This window comes from Aplidium turbinatum, chromosome 5 (assembly GCF_918807975.1).
Source record: "Aplidium turbinatum chromosome 5, kaAplTurb1.1, whole genome shotgun sequence".
In the NCBI taxonomy this organism is placed as follows: domain Eukaryota; kingdom Metazoa; phylum Chordata; class Ascidiacea; order Aplousobranchia; family Polyclinidae; genus Aplidium; species Aplidium turbinatum.
In genome coordinates this window covers 37,502,395-37,525,225 of record NC_137476.1, presented here as the reverse complement: position 1 = coordinate 37,525,225, position 22,831 = coordinate 37,502,395, and the positions used below count along the sequence as shown (strand labels likewise).

The window sequence follows — 22,831 nt, the reverse complement described above, 5'->3', positions numbered from 1 at the left end:
CATTTTCATTTATTTTATTTGTACAAATAGCAAAAGGAAATATCAAAATCGGCAAATATTAAAACAGAACATAAAAATATAACAATCAATAACAACTTCTTTGATGTGATACACCTGCATTGTTATACATTGTAGGCTGCGATCTAAACAGTTATTGAACTTATTAGGCTATATTGCGACAGAAAGTAGCCTAGCTAGGCGATGACATATCAAACAAAAAATAACAAAATTACAGCTTATCGATATTTATTTGTTATTTTATGCTTCTTACATGCGAAAGTTAATGAAAAAAAATATTATAAATTGCTTTATAAAAAAATAGAAATCGTTCAGCGTCATGCAGGGGCGGACAGTAACCCTAAGAGAGGGGAGGATTTCAACAATAATGTGTAAGTCTACATTTATTTTGACCTTGCAAATACTCAGTGAATAAAGTTACGTTTCTGTGTTTTGGAGATGCGATTGCTTCAAACCCTCTTTCTTGGATCTTCCACTGAACCCTCCTGATAAACGATTATTTTGGAGATGAAATGCTTTAATCAAGTTTAGATGACTTGACAAACAGAAAAAAAACGAGGTATACATCTTCTGAGTAAGCCCAGTGGCACCAAAAGCTTCGTTTAAAAAGCAACTTGATCACTGCCTGTACAAAGACGTAGCGCATGTGGAACACGTTTGTGCATCTTATAAATAAACGAAACTTCAAAATTCCACGATACGCAAAAACTTCCAGAAAAAAGCTGTAATGAGCAAAATAAAGAAAGAAGAAATAGCAGATTCGTGTTTTATACAAAAAAAGACAAAAAAACTTTCAGTTAAATTTGTGCCTCTTTTTGACTTGATGCGTCACAAGAAGCATCTCCACCTCAAGTCGCTTTCCGCCTCAAAATTTAACTTAATTCCCATTCAACCAACAGCGCTGCTTTCCATTTACTCGCGAAGCCGGTGATGATTGCTTCCAAATCGGAATCGGTGAATGCCCGTCATGAGGAAAGCAAAGGAATTGTTGCTATATTGCTAGCGCTGACGTCATCGTCACTACAGAAGTATTTTTTTCCCAATGAAAAATCTTCTTTTCCATTGTCTTCGAGTAGTTTGCTTTCAACTTCTGACTGTCTTCCACCGTATTTAGAATACAGAGGTGCTTGGGAGTTCTTTATTTCTGAAGTGTCCCAGTAGCCTGGGTTTTGCAGTATTGGTTCATCTGCAAGAAAATATTGTTTGTAAAAACAAAGTAGACTTTTTCAAATATTCAGGCGCCGAACCTGTCAATTCTGACCAGAACTAAGCATTATGAGGCATAAAAAATTCTTTAACCAATGCAGAAACATTTATTGAATGGTTGGTCGGTTTTGAATCTTTATGCTCGGACTGACAAAGCCTTGATTGGTTGTTCCTGGTAGTTTCGCATACTTGTAGAGGCTCTTGACGCAGGGCCGGTTACCGAGATTTGCAGAGTGAAGTTTTCCGATTGTTGAAGGTCATAAAATCCTGCAATCCTCGCCTCAATACGCAGTTGTTTGCCGCAGGTGCTTCCTATCTCCTAAACGTTTTTTTCATAATTTGTTGTGTGATGCGCTTTTTCGCCCTGAGTAATTAACCGCCATGTGATGTGCCTTTCTCCTCTGCTTTGCAGTTTCCTTCTTGTGCGTTTCGTTTTTCAATTTATTGTGTAGATCAGTATATTTTCAATGTAGCTGTTATTTTAAAATCAGTTATTCCCGTTACTTGAGAAGGGCTAACTTCAGTATGGCCGAAAATGTTCGTAGTTTAGCCTATAGTTTTATGTTCACTCTAATGTATGACGTTAAATGCCGTGTGCGGTTGCTTGGTTTTATCTGTCTATGGTTAAAGAAAGTCACCTCTCTACCAAAATTGGATTGTTAAAGTGTTGCCCAAGAATTATTCCATTCACTAGGTGCCGCTGAATGGAGAACAGTCCTAAAAATGCGTTGCTCAAGCGCACACCCCGAGAGTCGAACTTGCGCCTCGTGATAGCCACGTGATACTGAGCCTGGCGCGTAACCACTGAGCTAAATATCCAACACGATAGCTCAGTTAGTTAAGTGCCCAATTTTTGGTACAAAATCTACAGGATTAACTATCGCTGGTTCACTACCGCGTGTGCGCTTAAGCAACTCGTTTTTATAACAGCTATATATTCAATGATAGGCCTACCTAGAAGATGAAATAATTCACAGACTACAGCGCTTCAGCTACCCGCATAAACTTCACTCTGTCTATATCGGAGACCGAACCTTCATTGGTGGATCAAAACTTCTTCTGTAGCATATAAGTGTGCAAAACTGCCCGAATTGGACTTCTCAAAAAGCTTTCTTATTATGAAAGTGAAGATTTTTGTAATCAATCAATTTAAATTTTAAATCATAAGTAAAAGTTTCAGATAAGAAATAGAAATTTATTGACACTAAAATGGACACGAAAATCTGTTGTAGTAGGTTATGATTTGTAAATTAGTATTCCAGCAGTAGGCCTCAGCTATATTGGGGAAGTACATTTTCATACTTGTTCCATTCACATGAGATTTCATAGAAGTTCGAAAATTGACGTATTGTTGTCGTCATTCATCACGTGATCATTATTATCGAGCTGACACGAATCCAACTAACTTGAAACTTTGTTTGGCTCGTGCATTAGAAGCCGTCATATAACTATGATGGCTACAAAAAGCATCTTATTCCAGGTTTCCAACTCACCTTCTCCTGAGGGATTTGTGTTATGACTGGAGAAAAACTCTTCTTTAAGTTGCTCCGTTGCACAGTCGTTTGGAACCTTTCTTTGCTCACATGACAGTCTTTCACTATACATACTAGGGTCTGTACGTGCGTGAGGTGATGCCACGTCGTTACTGATCCAATAGCTTTCGTTTTGCAAAGCTGGTGTTTCATCTAAACATTTTTTATAAAAATGATGGACATTTAGCGACATATTGATATTCCATAGCAGACTAAGTCCTTAAACCGATGTTTTGCACACTGGTATAGCACTGACAGGCAAGTGCAGAAATAAAGTTAGTAAATCTAAACACTTGCTAGAGCGCCACAGCAGTTATACCGTATATAAACTAATGCTGACCTTTATACGTGTGACGGCTCTATAACGTAATGACAAACATATTAGTAAAACTATTCTGATCATGAACGCGCTGGATTTGTCAGTGTGGTTTTTGTAATAAATGCCATAAAACTCAGCGGCGAAGTAATATGCTCTCAAAGTAGCTTACCAGTGTTGTTACAAACAATCGAAGGTTGGTTCTGTAAGAGTGGGCCGCTATTTCCGGAACCGGAGCTGTGTGAAATGTAAGAAATGATACAGTTTGACAACGTGAGCTCTTCTATTAGACCACAATGGCTGCGTGTAATATACCACCATGTAATATACAAGTAATTAATCTTATATTTTTTTTATCCATTGTAAGCAATACCATATTTAAAAACTACAGATGCAACACAATAGGAACAACTGGGACCAGCTAACAACTCTCACGTCATCGATTTATCTGCTCTTGATATTACGCATGTGATTAAGTGTCTTGCCTGAGAACCATCAAACCCTTCATCCAATCTAAATTAAGTCACGTCATTAATCGCTGGCGTGTCTCCTCATCAAACAATTATTTTATCAACAAAAGTAGAAAAACAATAAGCTACAGTACGTTACAAAGTGGTGTGGATTATAAATTGGATACGATACCATACCCTACGAAGGGTCGCCATCCTAAGAAGGGTGGTAGGCATGTATCACAGGAGCGTGAGAGATACCAAGAGCAACGGCATGCCTTTAAGTGTCTTGCCAAAGACGCAGCCACATGAGCGGTGTCGAACCGGCGCCCTTTCGAACGTAGAACCAAAGCTCTCACCACTCGACCATGCAGCCGATATTCGTGGTAAATGGATCTTTCTAGTTTCATTACTCACGAAGAATCATTCTTCTTTAGAATGTATGAAGGAGCAGAACTTTCCGAATCTATAAAGAAAAAATGTATCGTCAAAATAGTCATGAAAATAATTAAGTTTTAATATTTCAAACAGAAAGCAAGGCAAGATAGTAAAGAAGGAAAGTTGAAATAACATCTTCTCCAACCAACTATCTTTTTTTTTGATCATCACAGCGAAAACAACACATAGTCCACTAATCGTAAGAGAGATTTAGAACTCTATCGAACTGATGCCAACCCTTGATACTTATTGGCTTGTTGTTTAATTGCATTGAACCAAAATAAACTTACCCGTCATGAAATCGCTTGTATCAGATGTGTCCCAGCTGAAATTAAAAAAAGAGTTGCCATTGTCAAAATACTTTGAAGAAAGAACTTTTAAAAAACGACATAGTTTTTCAGTACCTCCATGGTGCAGCTTCCATATTCACAAAAATAATGTGTTAAAATTTTTGCTATTTGTGCATTGGACAGAATGTAGAGCTGTGCTGATATCAACTTGATATAAAAAAATGGAACAAACTACTTGATTTTTATTCAAACATTAAAATGAAAGAAACAATACATTTTTGGGATTCTGTTGATGAACTTTTACACAGTTATATTTTGCTATTTATTGTAAAAAAATAAACTACTTTCGCGTTTAATTTTTGTTGTGGACCTATCTAGATAATTTGAGTCGCCTTTGAGATGTTTTTCCGTTAAGCAAACAAATTCATCTTTATTTAGCAACTGTGTTGCAATATTGCACGTCACAACGGTGCCCGATTAAATAAAGAGTTTGCTGTTGCTTTAAAATGAATCGATCAAGGCGAATCCAAGAGATATTCCAATTAACAGAGTCTACATCACAAATATTTGTTTTGTCAAACGATTATTGCGATCAAGCCTTCCGTCTCACCTTTCATCCCTAGGAGCAAGAAGATAGCTTGGGGCAGCTTCTTCAGTTAGTTTCGGTTCTATCGGTGCAGCTTTCGGTAGCTCCACTTCTCATAGACAGAAAAAAAAGTTTATAATGATTTCAGAACGTTTTCATTGGGTTTAATAAGGGAATTTTCGAGAAAGTTCAAAGTTGCAGAAGCACAAGCCACATTTGATTGAGTGGGTGGCATGATTGGTAAAGAGTGATTAAACATGTTTTGCAGAGATTCACTGCAACTTCTCTTGGAAACAAGTGCAACTTTCTCACTTTTTTACCTCAATAATCAACTTATCTGACTGATTCAATCACCACAAGTATCTAGAAGAAAACATCTCATTCTAACTTACCTTCCGATTCTGTTTGTTGAATATCATCGCTGCATTTCGAACTAGAGATATAAAACAAATTTTAAGAATCACTTACAATTACAAGCGGTGGGATGGCGCAGCGGATAAGGAGCTCGCTTTCCAATCATGCAATCCTGGTTCGACTCCCGGCTTAAGCTGGTTGTTGAAAAACACCGCTCACTTCTACCCAGGGTGTAACAAATTGGGTGGGCGTAGTTGCTGAAGGAAAGGCGGCTGAGAGAAAGGAACTGGACACCCCAGTATCGTTAGTGCCGAAGGCTTAGTCTAATGAGAACCTTATCTTCTCGTTCCCCGAGGCTTGAATCAAGTATGGGACTCACCTTTACCTTTTTTTTACAATTGTAAATGTAAGCAATTCTACCTTTGAGTGATTAGTTTGTTGTTTATTACTTATATTCTTGATAGTTGTGGCATATTTATTGAAAAGATATTTTTTATTCTTATTGACAAAGTTGCTCACATTTTTACTAACCAAAAGCTGTCATTTCGTTACAACAATCACTTATACCATTATTTTAAAATGAGTAACCTACCTTTCAAGGGGAAGCAGCTTATCTGGGTCAAAGATGTCAGGAATCTCTTTTTCACTGCAGTGCAAGAAGAACGCAATCAAAATTCGTTGGCAACAAATGCAATTTAATTAAAAAATAATATTCCTGAAGAATCTTCAATGCCGTTTGGTTGTTTGGCTTACCATAATCCTAAGTTGACATTTGTGCTCATCTAGAATGGAATGGTAAATAAGTATTTGCATGTTACTGCTGATTATGTTTGGGCTACCAATATAATAAACAATAACAATGAAGTATTAAAAGCTTACACATGGTTTAAAAATCATATCAAAAATCAAATCAGACAACTAAATATTTTGTCTTATCACCGTTAGAAACAGATTTATTTTTTGCTAATAACATAGTAATAAAATTAAGACGTTACCAAGATGCGATAATAATTCTTTACTTCATTCACAGTGTGCAGGCTACATATAGAAAAATAGTTCAACGAACGATGGTTGATCAAGAATAATTCTTGTTTCAATTTGACCGAATTTTTTTTGTTGGATAGGAGCATTGTTAAGGTGAAGGGAGAAACACGTTGTCTACTTGTCTATGTATTTTGTTGCATCGAAGTAACTGTACTTGACATGTCCTTTCAGCAATTAACGCCTCTTTTTGTGCAATAAACTGAAGTAATATCTTTACAATTCGTGTCACATTTGTTACAAAATACGTAGCAGGAGATTTTTTTTTGCATTCTGCATGTACCAACGACCTCTATTTAAGCTTCCACCAACTTTCATTTTTTATAAAACTTTCATGTAGCCTACTCACTTGTCGATTGCGTAGTCCGCTATCTCTTCATACAAGATACCGTTTTCCATCTCATCCTGAATTACAAGATGTACATGTAAGAATATCTTACTTCTATAAGAGTATCTTGTTAAAATTTATACTCTGTGCTATCAATGACGTGAATTGTTGTCGCCCATTGTTTTCTCATTTTAACCCTCTTCCAACTTTGCAGGGATCAGAAGGTCCTTGTAGGGTCTAATGTTTTTATATTATTTTGCAATGAAACATTACTTAGTTAAGTAATCATGTTAACAGTAATTGTGTTCACTTTTTGACAGAAGCTGACCTATTCTCAGTGGATTCTTTTCAGTTTTACGATTGTGGCTTTTTCTCCGGCGGTGGGAACCAATCATGCAGTAGTAATATAGTAGTATCAATATGGTAGTAGTAATACACCAATAATCCTACACCGATCCATGGTGCTTAAGAGGTTTGTTGTAATAAAGCAAGATTACGACAGCGATTCGTAAACTTCTTTAGAGTTTTTTATATCGGGACTAATTTTATTTGACAATTTAAACAATCTCAAGGAATTCGAACGTTGACAAAATATTTAATCAATGCTGCATTGTTACAATGAGCATCGAAGACATTTAAAGAGACTTTGTAGACTTAATATTTCTACGGTAAAGTGGTTTGTAATGACGGCGGATAGAAATGTTTTTAACCTTTCGTCTTTCATAACATTGTGGAAGATCCCAGCTAGCAGGGACAAACGCCAGGCCTAGTGAAGATATGACAAACACACGAAGATTGTGCTTTGTTGGATAAATTACCGTTGCGATAGAATGTTAAAAAGTTCTTGACCTTTTATATCTTTTAAATTTAAAAGTGAAATTTAAACGCATTACCCATTAGAGTAGGATAGAAGCATTAGCCTACTCTCAATAGCACGTAACATGCCTCTTGGGCTTTTATTGAAAGCAAAGAACTGTTATAAAGCAGCATTTTACAAGGTATTTTCATAATCCGCAAAGTTCAATACTATCTTTATGGAATTTTTGGAGTTGTTTGTTTGAATGTTTGGGTGGCAGCTGACTTAGATGACCTTTTGCCCTTTCGCTGCCATCCTTGTTGTGCGATTTATTCGTGTTTATTATGCTTTGTATGATTGTTTGTTCGCCAACCAAACAAAATAAATTGAACTACAGCCTATAGTTTGTTTTCAAACTCATTCTTATAGGCCTGGTGTCTTGCCAACGCTTCAGAATACTACTAACCCAGGAAATGTTTTGAGCTCATCTAGTAGCCACCTAACGCGATATGTAAAGAATTCTCACTTTTATTGTAAATGTATTGTTTGCGAAACTGACGCGATTCTGACGCCTCGCTGACGAGGCTTGTACAGACTGAGAACAATTGAGTCACACGGAAGCTCGACATTTGACGACTATGAGATTGTCTAGTAGCCGATATCTGCTAACGGTAGTCGATCATTTTCTATAGCTTTGCTTTCCGTAAGCTGTAGTGGATGCAAAGCATCATTGTCTCAACATATCACAAACGGCTGCAGGAGTGCAAAATCACAAGACGATAGCAAAACATTTTATTTATTTATTGATGAATCCAAGACACAACAAACACTTCACGAGCTTTGGCAGCTTTATAATTATATTGTATATAGCTTGATGATATATGTATTATATCATCCTTGAAGACGATGGATAAGCATCATCATTATGGTAGAGCATTGGTACACTATAACTACGATAGATGTTTCAAGAGAGTTACAGATGTTTATAACTTTATGGTGAATTACCATAAGAGATTAGATTGTTGTGCAAATGCTAGTATTTGATGAACGCAAAATATCAGTATCACAAATATGGCAAATTATTTAAGTTGATTTTGTTTTAAACTTGAAAGAAAAATCATGTTGCGGTACAAAAAACAACAACATTGTATTGTCACAAATACCATTACGATTAGCAAAGAAACGTAGATAAAAACCATCATAGCTCTGTGCAAAATTTGCAAATCATTATTACTGTACAAGTACATCTTATTTAATGTAGCTAACAAGCAAATACTGAATAATTCGAAAGTAATAGTGAAATCTGACCTAAAAAGTCACGTGCTCTTTTAGGTTTGCTGCTGAAAAATCATCAAAAGCAAATTTAATGAAACAAAATTTATGATATTTTAGGCTTTAATTTTATGATTTTGCACAGAGGGTTATTTTTCAAAGGAACCTTTTGTAAAAACTAGAAAATTGAGAAGGTTAACTGTTATTTTTTTATTCACTTGTTGAACCTTTTGTAACTTTGTATTTTATTTGCCAGTTACTTTAATCTCAATATTGGTTCTGTAGTGACGCAATTTTGCTTGCAACTGCTTCACATTATTTGTGGATAAAAATAATAAACATATACAACTGTCTCCAGTTATGTAATGCTCTTGGTTCGCCTAGTCACCACGCTGAATTACTTACATAGTAATAAGGCGTTCAAGTGTACTGAACGTTTATTGCACTGATGAGACCTTGAGGTCGAAACAGTGACGTCCTGTCTGCAGTTACAGTTTATATGAGCGCAAACAGGACGCCACTATTCCGACCTTAAGGTGGTCTCCTCAGTGCAGTAAATCATACAATAAATGCATAATGAATACAACAACCAGATATAGGCTATTACTTTACATTGTTGGTTTGCATGCTGCCCACAAGAATTATCGTTTGTCGACAAAATGAGATCAGCAGACAGCAAAGTTTTAGCTCTATACACCGAAATTGATGCACAAATGCAAAATTAACATTTAACGCGATTATAGAAAATTATCTTCATAAAAAGACAACACTAAAGACTTTTACGGTCACAGTGATTATAAATATAAGGCAGTGTAAATGCGTGCTAAAGTGCAAGTTATTTCAAGCCCAAACAAAAATACAGTGATTGCGTTTGGGTTTCTTTGCTGGTCAATGTTGCAAGCTTTGCACCTTAGTCATAGTGTTTCAATAAGATTTGATTTCAAATTATGGATGGTAAGCTTTGAACAACTGGAAGTTTTTGGAATGTTGCAAATTCCAAACCAAAGTGGCAAAAATGTGAACATCAGCATGAAAATAAAAGTATGGAATTGCGCTTGGGAAATGTAATTCCAAGAAAAATATGTTGTGTAAGTGCATAATTTGTGTCGTTCCCTTGTTGTTTCGAATAACTCCACTTGCTTTGTCATCAGATGTTCATTCCTTTCCAGACTTCTAGCGTCATTCGGCGGGGATATGATCCGCAGTTGTCTTCCGTATGGTGGGAGTATTCTGCCATCTTTTGCTGTTTGCTCTTGAGACATTCCGCATCTTTAATTGACAATCTTCCATATTTACAAAGTTTTTCAAATTCTTCTTGATTTATTTGTCTTCCAGCCTGGGAATTTATTTTGAAAGAACTTTTTTACACACAGAAATATATTTTTCAAATAAGTAATCTATGAACAGTTCTGAGCTGTGTATTGTAGCGTGCGTCTGATGTACCTGTCGGAGTCAAATCCGACGGCATTCCTGCTCAAATTCTATGTAAAATTACACGTTTATGTCAGCTTGGTTTCTGTTAACTTAGCAATGAATAATGATTTTATTCGCGTGTGATTTATCACTATGACGTCACACTGTATGTTGTCGTCATAACTATGCAGCTTTCTTAGTCATAATACTCGTTTATTAATTCCAGTAAGTCTGCACATCAATGAAACATTGAAGCAAATGAAGTGAAAGTAGTCAAGACCTGGATTTGCCCAAGCTTTAGAATCAACAAAGATTAGTAGGGAGTAGGGACGTCACAAGTGATGCACGTGGGCTCACTAGCTCCACATTTGTATGAAACATTAATCTATCAAATATTGCCCAACTCGCATATTAAATAGTCAGGCAGATCTCCTCCATCAGTTTACTACTAGAGAACTTCAAAGACATTGCGCAACTTGGAAATAAACTTCTACTAAAAGAAATCAGGCAGCTTCAGCGTACAATGTTGAACCTAGTAGTGCTATTCAAATCATTTAGCAACCGGTTCGCTTGGACTAAAATTAGGCACATCTGGCAACTGTGCTTGCGGCAATTATATTACGTCCACTCGAAAACAGTTGGCCAGAAACTGGTCATACAAACTTTTTTATTTTTAGAAAGCGGCTGTAATCTCATATCACTGGTTAGGCCAGTGGTTCTTAACTTTTTTTGCTGATACGCCCCCTTTTAGTATGGATCACATGCTTTGTGCCCCCTCCCCAACTTTGAACAAGTGTAACACCTAAAGCAATTTTGTTTATTTACTGATCATGGTAGCATACATTTTAGTGAGAAACTGTAGTTAAAATAGCCTTTCAGCAACTTCTTCTTCTATCGAGTCTTCTAAAGTTCGTTGATACACCACAGATTGATTTCAGCAACTATATAATTATTATTATTACCAGGTTTAACTCCAGAAATAGCGCAAAAAATGGTAGCTAGTCAGTAGCCTATTTGGCCTTGGGAGAAACCGCAGTAGAAAATGTAGCAAAGCTATGTGGATCCGAGCACTGTTAGTATTTGAATACCCTGAGTTGAGGCAAGCGGGCATATTAAATGGGAAGCTAATCTCTAGTTCCACTTCTTCGATGTCTCGCTTAGCTGTGTGGTTAAACTTCATGGCAAACCTCTTACGGTTCTTCAAACATAATTTTGCTGCATTCTAGGTTTCATCAATATCTGAAAACTACAGTATTTCGAGATTTTAGCTTTCACCTTTCATACCAATTGGCTAAGTCTTGCTTGATTCGTCCGCTCGAGTTCAAACTTAGGCTACCATCTGCAAGTGCAGCATTCAAGTTACTGAAGTCCACTCAATTTCCTTGTTCAACTGGACTCTTCTAGAAGTAAAGTTTGAGCATCAAAGTTTCCATGAGCTTGCTTCTTCCATCAAACATTTATGTGGAAATATCAGGGCTTCGATCAGGTTGCATGTCCTTACACAAATGGCTGAAAAGAGCTCCAGTTTTTGTAAAGATAAGCATTCTGATAATCATGTTCAGGACACCTTTTATGGTTAGCTAAAGGCAACGTTTTGAATGCTAAGACTTCGTGATAAACAATGCACGCAACAAAAGTTCCGTCTGCACACAATCCTATATCAGTGATTCCCAGTCCTCAAAGAAATGTAGCCTAAACGGAAAAACCGCAGGCTACAGCGTGTTGAATTCACTGAATACGGAAAAGGTTTATGCTTAGCTTTGAATATGAATATGCAAAAAGTTTATGCCTTATTGTGCTAGTTTATTAATAATGCAAAAAGTTTAAATCATGTTGAAGATCTCGCGCCTTCCCCGTAAAATTGTTGATGCCCCCCTAAAAGGACGTACCCCCCTGGTTAAGAACCACAGGGTCAGATGGTTTGAGAGAGAAAAAAATGGCCGCAACGTACAGTTCACCAGATGAAAAAGATTCGTGATTGTCTTTGCTCAGTCGCAAGGCATTTTCAAAACAGAGGTTCAAATATTAAATGGCAATTTTACAGTAAACAAACGAAACCGGCCAACGCCACGATATTGATCAAGATAAAAAAAAGGAAAAAAACAAAATGCGACCTTGTTTTGGTCCACATTTAGCCTTGAAATGTTTGTACTTTGGATTTTTATTTTTATCACACTGAACGACGTGGCTTGGTTTCGTTTGTTTAGGGCTTTTATAATTGTAGGCTATTATAATACAATCGAAATAATTTGTAGACATGGCATTGAACGTTTTTTTTAGTCGAAGGTTACTGATTTACCATTGTTTGCTCGCCTCGCCATTATAGATCCATACATAGCTGAGCAAGCAATGAAAAAGCGAGTATCAATATGTTTGGTGACAATTTGTTTGCAAATATATCTCAGTTGGATACCACATGAGTTTATGAACGAAGAAGCTTCAAGATCAAGCGGCGCGGATTCGACTATCGAGGTGTGCGCTTGAGCAACGCACGGGATTGCTCTTCATTTCAGTGGCAACTAATGGATGGAATAATTCCCGGCAACACTATTTCACTGTCTAAAACTTCACTCTGTCAAATTCGGTGGTCGGGCTTGTGTCAGTGATTCAAAGCCTCTACATGTAGGCTTATGCAAACTGCCAGGATTAAGTTCTGCAAGAAACTTTACCAGTCCAAGAATAAAAAAACAATCAATGAATGAAATGCTGGTAGCAGCAAAAAAATAAATCTCTACAGATTTTAGAGTTTTGGATGAAGCTCTTATCATCAAAATTTATATTAAATTTATAAAAAAAAATGTTTATCTGATAAATGAATAATTAATTCAAACAATTAAACAAAAAAACATAAAAGAAGAAACACAAAAGTCATTTAATGTTTTAACGGCGTTTCGCACACTGTGACGTCATAAGCAGCAAGACTGCAGACAATAGACATCTATAGAGTCAATAAATTAAAAAATTAAAGAAAATTAAAACATTTAAAACTTTTTTGACAGCACGAATCATGACAAAAAGAAAAAAGCTCAGTCAAAGAGATGGAAACATTTGCATTTGGAAATTACAAGAAATCTGTGACGTAACTCTTGCTACATTCGACTGCTGTCTATGTTAATGCACAAAATATTTCATAGATTCATTTAATCATTCACATTAACCCAATAGCTCCCAACCCTGGAGGAATTCCTCCCCAGGGATGAATTTCATGAGTTTAAGAAAAACGTTTATCCTTTCAGCTATAGCCTACGTCATCAGTAAAGAAAGTAGCTACTGTGGTTCAAGTGTATGACTTAGTGGTTGGAGTGTTCGCATCTGAATCGGTAGGCACAGGTTCGATCCCCTTTCCGGTCATACCAAACACTTTTTAAAGTTGTACCGAATCTGGTTAGCCTACTGCTTGTCACTCAGCATAGAAATGGACTCAGGATAACAATGTACTCAGTTGCGCCTCTATACGGCTGCACTGATACTGTCTGCTTTGTAAAGCGTTGAGAAGCAACGCAAATCTGCGTTGGATACAGCGCTATATATTGACACGCATTATGATTGAGTTGACATGGCAATTTCAATTAAATATATTACTTTGTTTTCACACTTAGTGAACTGTCACATCTATCACCTTTACTTTGTAAATGAAAGTTTTGAAATGGTTATGAAATATTTCTGGATTTCCTTTTTTGTATGTGGACTTACGCGTAGTAGTTAAAAATATGTTGTGTAACAGGAAAGTTAATCTTGGTGCCCAGCTTCAAGTAACATCACATATCACGATACAGTTACGTGCTCACACCAAACCGCGATTTCGTATATTTACTCAGCCATGCAAACAGTATTGACCAAAATATCTGACCAATTTGTACCTATCGCATCATATTTTGTAAAATCATTCCCAAATGTTCTCATAGCTTTCCACACATTATGCTTGTTCCTGAAGCACACTTGTGTCATACCATTGTGCAATGGCACATAGTTTGGAAAATCCCTGCATAACTACATTCGCTTATTCAAATACGCAACAACGCAACTAAAGATTTGATTGGCTGTGAGGGTGTTTAACTGTTTATCCTTGGACTGGAAAAGCTTCTTTGAAAACCTAACCCTGGCAGTTTCGCATACTTGTAGAGGTTTTGAACCATTGACGCATACCCGGTCACCGAGATTTACACAGTGAAGTTTCCGATTTTTGAATTGCTAATGAGGCGAGTAAGATGATACTTCAGTGCTTGTTTTCAATTGATTCACACATGGCCACCTGGAGATGCGGCCTGATTTGTTACATTTTGCAGATTTTGATTACAGCTACTGCTAGTGCTTGACTGACATTTTTTGAGATGTTTTTACTTTTTGCGGTTTCCTAATGACATAAACTTGTTTGTTGCCTTGGGGAAGCAGAAGCAAATGAGAAAAAGTAAGTTGAAAAACGCAAAATCAGACTGTTATTGAATATTAACAGTCTGACTAAAATCTTCGAAATCAAATCGTCTTTGTTCTTCAACATGTGAAGATGTTAAAACCTATTGTATCATCTGGGGAAAAGAATAAAGAAAGCGTAAAAATCTAATTTTTTGAAAATTTTATTTAAACGTTTGCCCAAAGTTAGAAAAACCTGGAAATTTCTGCAAAATGTAACAAATCAGGCCGTATCTTTAGGTGGCCATGATTCACATCAGCACAAGCAAGATTAGGGAGACTGGTTGAAAATCTACTATTTCAATAGTTCGCCACAGGAATGGCATCCGATCATAAAATAGGCTACTTTATTCTCAACTTTAATGTCTTGCTAGATGACCCTGATGTTATGAGATGAAGACAAGACTTCTTTAAAGCAGCATGAAGAAGGTACTCGTTTAAATGTTACCTTGGGAGCATCTGATCTAGTTGATAAATAGGGCTCTTTTCAGGTGCAAGTATGGCAAAATAATTTGTTAAGTATTTGCTTATGGTACTTCATATGCAAGTTAGGACAAAAGTTAATTTCTGCTCAATAGCTATGATTATCTTACCTGAAAAATCTCGTTGATTTTTTTTATTGATTGCCTCCATCGTCGCAACATAACAACAAGCAGAGCCAGAATAACAATAACAATCAAAGAAACCGACGCCAAGAAGGCAACAAGTGTGGAAGAAATATCTAGAATGAAAATATGTCAAAGGTAAGGAACTAGGTGAAATTTAAGTAAAAGAGTTAATCGAAAACGCATATTATGTTATTATTTTAGTTGATAAAACATATCAAACTAACTCATCTCAGTCGCATCTCAAAATCAGCTCAAAACAACGTGCGGCGTTCATTCTAAAACTAGAAAAAACGAAATTGGAATGCAACCACAGTGATACTTGTTTTCAGACTTCCCTTTTTTTAACTTCCTGTTTTTTTGACTTAACATACAGGTTGAATGGTTGATTATAATATCATATTATCCAGTCTCAATACCATAGCAATTCATTTCACTTTGCGCAACATCCCTGTTTTGGTTTTTACTCTTCATCTTTTCAACTTTCACAATACTACGCATGCAGCAACGCACATAGCCTACAACTTTTTACCACATTTCTTGGCTTCAAAGAGCCAAAGCAGTGCACAGAAAAGCTGTCATATGCTTTATGTATAAAATTGCATTTTTAACAAGTCGTTTGTCCTAACAATACTACCTTCAACTTCAGGAGGAGTGGTGGCGATGACGTAGCTGAAGTCACTCGGGCCATTAGGATTTTCCCCGACATCGGTCTGATAGCTTCCGAAGATGCAGTATGAAGAATCTGGCTCGATGTGTTTGTTGAATTCCCACTGGAGCACATTGGAGCCTTTATGGCAAGACTCTGTAAAGTTCTTTAAACAGAAAAGTATCGTTAATTAAAAATAAAGCTATTGCATATGCGGCCAACTCAAGCCCATGAAGTCAAAAGTGATTCAATTTGTTGTTATGACATAATACGTGTGTTTGCATTACAGTAGTTTCGGTTATGAAAGAGTTTTTGAATACGTTTATGAAAAAAAACCTAAACAAATCTTAAATAAAAGTTGAAATTTCTCCCATTAGCATTTACAGAATGTACATTATTATTTTTTATTTAGCTCTAGATTATGATGACATAGTGTACATTGTCATCATCATCATCCGTTCAGTCGTTTACGACTCTCGGTCACTCTATACGTCATCTTTCTCCACATCTCTCGATCTCACGCAGCCTCCTTCAATGCATGCACTCCCATACCACTGTCATTTACAATCGTGTCAAGTCATCTTGTTTTTGGGCGCCCCCTTCCTCTTCCTCCGCTGACCAAACCAAGCATGATGTCTTTTTCCATTGATTTGCTTCTCATTATGTGGCCAAAATATGAAAGTTTCTGCCTGACGATTCTAGCTTCTGGGGATATGTCCGGTTTAATTTGTTCGAGAATTTTCTCATTTGTTACTTTGGCTGTCCAAGGAACACGCAGTAACCTTCTCCAACACCACAATTCAAATGCGTCAATCTTTCTTCTGTCTGTTTTGTTCATTGTCCATGTTTCGCATCCGTAAGTTGCAATTGGGAATATAATAGTTTTGATCAGCTTTTTTTTTTCTAATTTTATATCCTTGCTCTTCCAAATGCTATTCATTCCAACAAATGCATTTCTTCCCAGCGCTATTCTTCTCCTTATCTCTGGTGAGTTATTAGAATCCCAGCTTATTTTTGAGCCTAAAAATATGAATTCATTCACTGTTTCAATTTCTTGATTTTCGATCTTGATGTTTATGTTATCTGCTTTACCAGTTGTTATAATTTTTGTTTTTTTGATGTTGAGTTTCAATCCAGCCCTTTCACTTTCCTTTTTCACTTTGATGATTAAGTCTTCAAGATCTTGTGCGTTCTCGACCAAAAGGGCAGTGTCATCTGCATATCTCAAGTTGTTTATAATTCTGCCACCGATATTCACTCCTATATTGGAATCATTCAACCCTGCTCTCCTCATGACCATTTCTGTGTACATATTAAATAGAGAAGGAGATAAAATACACCCTTGGCGTGTTCCTTTTTCAATTTTAAACCAAGCTGTATTTCCGTATGCTGTTCGAACTGAAGCTTCTTGATTTTCATACAATGACCTTATGAGTTACAATGACCTATAGTGTACATTGTACATGATATTTATATACATTTGCCGCCTAACCAAAACAACCAGACTTCAACACAACCCCAATCAATCATTCGTTCAGTTGATTTCAATATGTTTTTAATTCTGGTTATCATAAAAACTATATATGCCTAACATAGCAGAGACATTCGTTTTGTATTAGCCCATATTTGGTGACATGGCTCCATTTAGACTTTAGAGCTATAAAAACCACCATAACCTTCAACTAAACTAGGTTCCTTCACAATATAGGCTAGATTTTATTTCTGGCTATCATAAAAACTATATATGCGTAACATAGCAGAGGCATTCGTTTTGTATTAGTCAATATTTGATATTTCGTGTCATGGCTCCATTTAGACTTGAGAGTTATAAAAAAAAACCAACCTTCAACTAAACTAGGTTCCTTCACAATGTAGATTTTAACAATCTGTTTAACGATTTTAACGACCTGATTTTAACATGTAACTAACTGCTCTAGGTTTTAGCTTAGCTGATTTTAACATGACTAGAGAACTGTGTTCCGAAAGTTAGTGCAATCCGCTATTACCACAGCCAACTCGCAGCATCAGGCTAAAACAGGTCGTTAAAATCTACATTATGAAGTTAGCCTAAGCAACGATCCAGCTGCTAAAAGCGAAACTCAATCAATTGCATAAACTAGGTTCCCATAAATAACCAGAACAGACTTTAGAATAATGAAAGGTGAATAAATTAACTGGAAAACATTTTGTTGCTTTGGATTGGTGTTTCTTACCAATGTTTTCTTACCTTATTTTACTTGTAATTTTCGCATCAACAAAACTAGTTTACCTTATTTGATAATTTGATGATTGTTGTGTCGAATACTGCCTCGAGTAGCTTTGATGTAGGTTCTCTAGATTGGCAGATGGTTTTGTTGCCGGCTGAAAGGGATCAAAGTTAATTGAAATCTGTATGTCGTGAACTAGGTATTCTTTTGAAAAGTTATTGAACGGTTTGCTTTGTTAACTCGAACTGTTATCAGACGTGGCCAAATGGCCACGACCTTCACTAGTTTTGAAATTTTATATAGAAGGAATTTTCCTAAAACGCTGATATTTCTTGACTTTTACTTTTTATTATTTGAGCATCGTTTAAACCTAATTTGTTTATTTTTAGAACATTATCTGGTTCACAATAAGCATTTTGTCACAGGTTTTTCAGAAATTTTGTCTAAATTCCTATATTTTGGCAATCGGCCTCGAAATGACTCATTTCGCTTTTGCTATTGTATACACAGTGGCCGCAGTCAACCGCGAGTCAAGTCATCAATCACACATCTCGGCTAGTAAAGTTGACCAGTTTTTACGAAGATAAGACGTGTTCAAAACATGAAAAGCAAACTTTGGCAACTAGGAATGATCCGTTACTTTAGTTTAGTATTTACACTTTGCTACTTCTGAAAGAAAAACAGGGCTAATCACAACCGAATCATCAACCACAGAATCCAAAAAGCGTTGTGCCATATGTGTAAACATCAGAAGAACGGGTTATTCTAAAAAAGCAATAATCTCAGCAAAGCTTCTATGTATGTCATGCCATTCATGACATGTTCAGTTGACAAGGAGCAATCTTCCTGACGTCAGCACATCTTGATTTGTCATGAGAGATACTACGTCTACGCTGCTAAGCAGCCATAACCAACCGCGGAGAAGCAATTCATCACAATAACCTCAAAACCGCTTGATGTAGTATGAATATGATAAATATTGCATTTATAGTAGGAAAAAATAATTTGTTTCAAAGTATTTTTTTGAATGTTCACAAATCATCAAAATTAAAATTCGAACGAACAAAATCGGACATAAAATGACTAAATGCCAGCAAAATTCGCGTTTTTAGAGCTTTTTTGCAACATATTTTTTCATAATACACAAACTAAGCATTTATTTTGAAAACAAATAATTACAATATAAAATAAAAGCATTTGACTACGTGCAATGTGCATGCCACTTTTCTCAAATGTGCGATATTTACCGGCTGAGTTATAAGCAATTGATCAGGGCGGGCTCAAATGGCCACGTCTCGTGCTTTTCGAGCGTCTTTGAAACGAATACCAGATAGGGTTAACTTATAGTTTGTAGACCTTATCGTCAACGTCAGCTATATATCTGAGTGGTAAGAGCCCTGGAACAACGCTCGAAGAAGCGGCGATTTGACACGCCTACAAGGTACATTTGCCCTCGGTGAAGAACTTTTGCGCCACATAGTATTGTTAATGCTATGATAGATGCTATTAGTTTTTGAGCAAACGATATCAAACCTGTAATGTCCGCTATCTTAACGGTATATTCCAACTTATCGTAAGCACACAGAAAGTTGTTGGTGGGTTCTTGGATAGTTCCCCACACAGCTGTGGGTTTACTTTTCTTAGCGGCCACCAATGGGGAAGAGAAAGTACCTTAGAAAAAGATGTAAAGTTAAAATGAATTACACTTGAAAATGTCAATAAGATTTTAAAACCTTGTCACCAAAGTCGTCTCAAGCTCAACAAAAGCGATCAAACAATTGAGCTTTTGTATCGGAAGAAACATGAAAAATACGCATTGGCCTAATACGATTAGAACCACAGTAAACGACTGTGACGTGACAACACAACATTTGTTTTCAGCCTGACATATTTACTGTTGGTTAAACAAAAGGCCTCTTCAGCCACAAACATGATTGGATGGTTCCATTATGTTCGATGTTCACATTTATCTTAACAAGGAGCTGTTGTATCCGCCATTCAAGATAACTTTGCTACAGCAAGCAATCACCATTTTAGCTTTGTCAATGCAGCAGAAAGTTCAAAGAAAATTGAACAGATACAGTAGGCTACACTAATTTGTCTGAAAAAATGTTCCCTCAGACCAGATGTAGGGAGTACCGTATATGAAAATATATCATATGTAATCTACAGGGTCTAAGGGGTCTTGGTGGCAACAACTCATAGAGGAAACCACAATGTGAAGAGGCACAGAAAAACTGGTTGAGAAATTAACAAAAGGCCAACGAAAACAATTTGTTACAAGTCAATACATTTTTTTTTCATCGTAGCTTGAGTGATGAATTTCAATAAGAAATAGTTTCGCCTTGTATTGATCAAATACATCGCAACTTACTGCGTGACTTCACTGGACCATCCCTGTAGTCTTTAGGACTACAAACTTTTTTCTTCTTCCTACCTCGCACGTAGGTATAACACACGCGTATGGAAGGCCCTAACAAGGAAACCAAGATGATTAAAAGACATAAAAGAATAAAATTGTCATATACTGTAGATACATAACAAGACGGCTGTTCGCGCGTTTTTTGTGACATCTACGTTTCAATCGAAACAAACAAATGAAAATTAAAAATTTAATTGCTTCTTAGTTATTTGTTGACATGCAAAGCATAACAAAATACATCAAATCACTTCAAAGACAGAAGTTAAAATTTAAGATATTCACCTAAAGCCTCAGAACTGATATCCGATTTACAACTGAAGAAGTTTTTCTTTTTGTTTTCCGGTTTATTTCGAGGACATGTTACTTTCGCCCAATCTCCTGTTTTTTTGTTACAATTGAAGAGACTGCAAGATGAAGAAGAAAAAATAAATATTGTTTTAAAGGCAAAGCTGCTTGCATTACATGTAATGAGCCAAAAAATAAGTTATGTTATCAACTCACAAAGTACAAATCCTAAGCCTTGCACTTACAGCCAATGTAGTTAAACGTCCTTTTGAACATTACCCATATGTGTTGACACCATACACACAATGATATTGCATTTATATACCTTATATAAATAAATAATAAGCTCTAATACTTACCACATTTCTACTGTGTAGTTACCGAATTTTGGAGCACATTTCTTTCGTCGTTTCCAGGAAATAATGGAAACGAAATCCCTCACTTCCCATCCCAACCAAGTGGCACCTGTACAAAATTCGAGATAAGCAGTGTTCTACTGTATAAATGATAATAATGTTGTGGTTTATTTATTGTAGCTCTAAAACTGCTAAAGGCTTTCAGGGACAGGTCTCATTGTTAATTTTGTATCAAATTTACGGTTTTAACATTACCGGACTTACCCTGAATGAGTTATGCAAGAAGGATCAAAATCTGTATTGTTTTTAAAGGTTTCGGTATGACCCGACCTGGAATCGAACCCAAATCTAAAAGAACTGGAATTGAAGGCGATAACTACTCGGCCACTGAGCTGGTGTGTTCACAAATGAAGATGTAAGTAAACTATTTGCGATGAAACAAAATTGGTGAGGATTGGCAGAAAGGCTACATCAATTGATTGTTGAAGGTGGAAGGAAAGAGCTGCAGGGGAAAGAGACGAACTTGAGGAAATGATGTAAAAACAATGGGCTGACTTGTCAAGCATCGGAGGAGTAAAAACAGCAGCAGAACGTGACGTGTGGAAGCAAATGGCAGGCAACCTTCGGATCAGAGACGGCACATAATGATGATGATTATAAATGTATTTTCATCAGTTGTGACAGAAAGAACAACACAACCGCGGCATTATTGTCATAAACATCATGAAGCAATACCTGCCAACAGAGTTGAGGGGTACAAAAAAGTAGAAGCGGTCAAACGCGAAGGTTCAGGCGTGATTGACAAAAGGCGGATAGTAATAAACAACTCGACATGGTTGCGATACTTTTGCACAATGCCTGATGTAATTCCATTGAAATGTCACATCCACGTAAACAATGACTGAACAATGGATAGAACAAAGTTTACCCTTACCTTTGCACTTTGGTGCTGAAGCATGCCGCTTTCTGACAATATTGTCTGTGGCGATGCAGAAGCAACAAAGCCCGAGAAATAAAACAATACTTGTCGATCTCATGTCATTGGCATGTCATGTTCAATGGAAAGGACTGTGCAATATTTTAAGAAGCATATTTTCTAGAAAATCTGCGATTGTCGACAGAAAGCACACAATTAAATTGATGATCAAACAATCTCAGAAGTTGGAACTTTTTAACGACGTCAGAGCATGCAAGGTCACTGAGATCAAAAACAAGCTTCATCTTTCTTCTGCAGTGTAAAGATACGCAACTTAAATGTAGTTTAAACGTATTAGTTAACATATCTTTAGTCGTCGTCTTCTTGTGAGCCGCTAGGTCACACGTTAATATTTTTATGTCATATTAGAGTAGCCAGTCTTTAGTATACAGGATTTTCTATGTGTCTGGGGTGGATTGGTGGTCTATCCGCCATCATTCAAATTTATTAATCATTCCGTTTTTTTTTTGTCGTATCCAGGCTTACACCCGGTGAAGATTTAGATTAAGTGGACGGGAAGGCAAGGAAGCCAATCTTCAGGTCCATCTTCAGGCATGCCTTTAAGTGTCCTGACAAAGACACAGCCGCATGCTCTTGAGCGGTGTCGAACCGACGTCCTTTCGATTGCCGTTCCAGCGCTATCACCACTCTGCTATGCAGCCGACATCTCTGATCATTCTTAGCATGTTGTTCTCAATCATTCTGAGCACCTGGGAAAGCTAATCATTCACACCCCTCCCAATACTTGTTTCAGATGTAAACAGACAAATATACAGAGGATATTACTAAACAAATTTACTAACTTTTCGAACATCTTCCGCAAGAGTTTTTGGATCATGATAACTTTGCCTGCTTGAGTTTTTCATCCTTGGTTTTGTTCTC

The 22,831-nt window shown here is 36.6% G+C and overlaps 1 protein-coding gene across 2 annotated transcripts; it reads right to left on the bottom strand.

The window, feature by feature from the left end:
* On the bottom strand, positions 1-22,201 carry LOC145770446 (uncharacterized). Of its 2 annotated transcripts, none has more exons than XM_082582095.1 (17): positions 21,908-22,201; positions 20,977-21,082; positions 20,615-20,736; positions 20,285-20,383; positions 19,444-19,581; positions 17,973-18,064; positions 15,692-15,869; positions 15,043-15,170; positions 6,580-6,635; positions 5,782-5,835; positions 5,228-5,268; positions 4,860-4,944; positions 4,250-4,284; positions 3,939-3,987; positions 3,245-3,372; positions 2,718-2,909; positions 1-1,204 (listed from the first exon to the last, which is right to left on the bottom strand). In XM_082582095.1, the coding sequence occupies exons 1-17, from the start codon at positions 22,008-22,010 to the stop codon at positions 984-986; spliced, it is 1,827 nt and encodes a 608-aa protein (XP_082438221.1). In that variant the 5' UTR covers positions 22,011-22,201; the 3' UTR covers positions 1-983. The 2 variants fall into 2 exon arrangements, with proteins under 2 accessions (XP_082438221.1, XP_082438222.1); XM_082582096.1 differs by having other exon boundaries at positions 3,245-3,309.
* Positions 22,202-22,831: the final 630 nt, after the last annotated feature.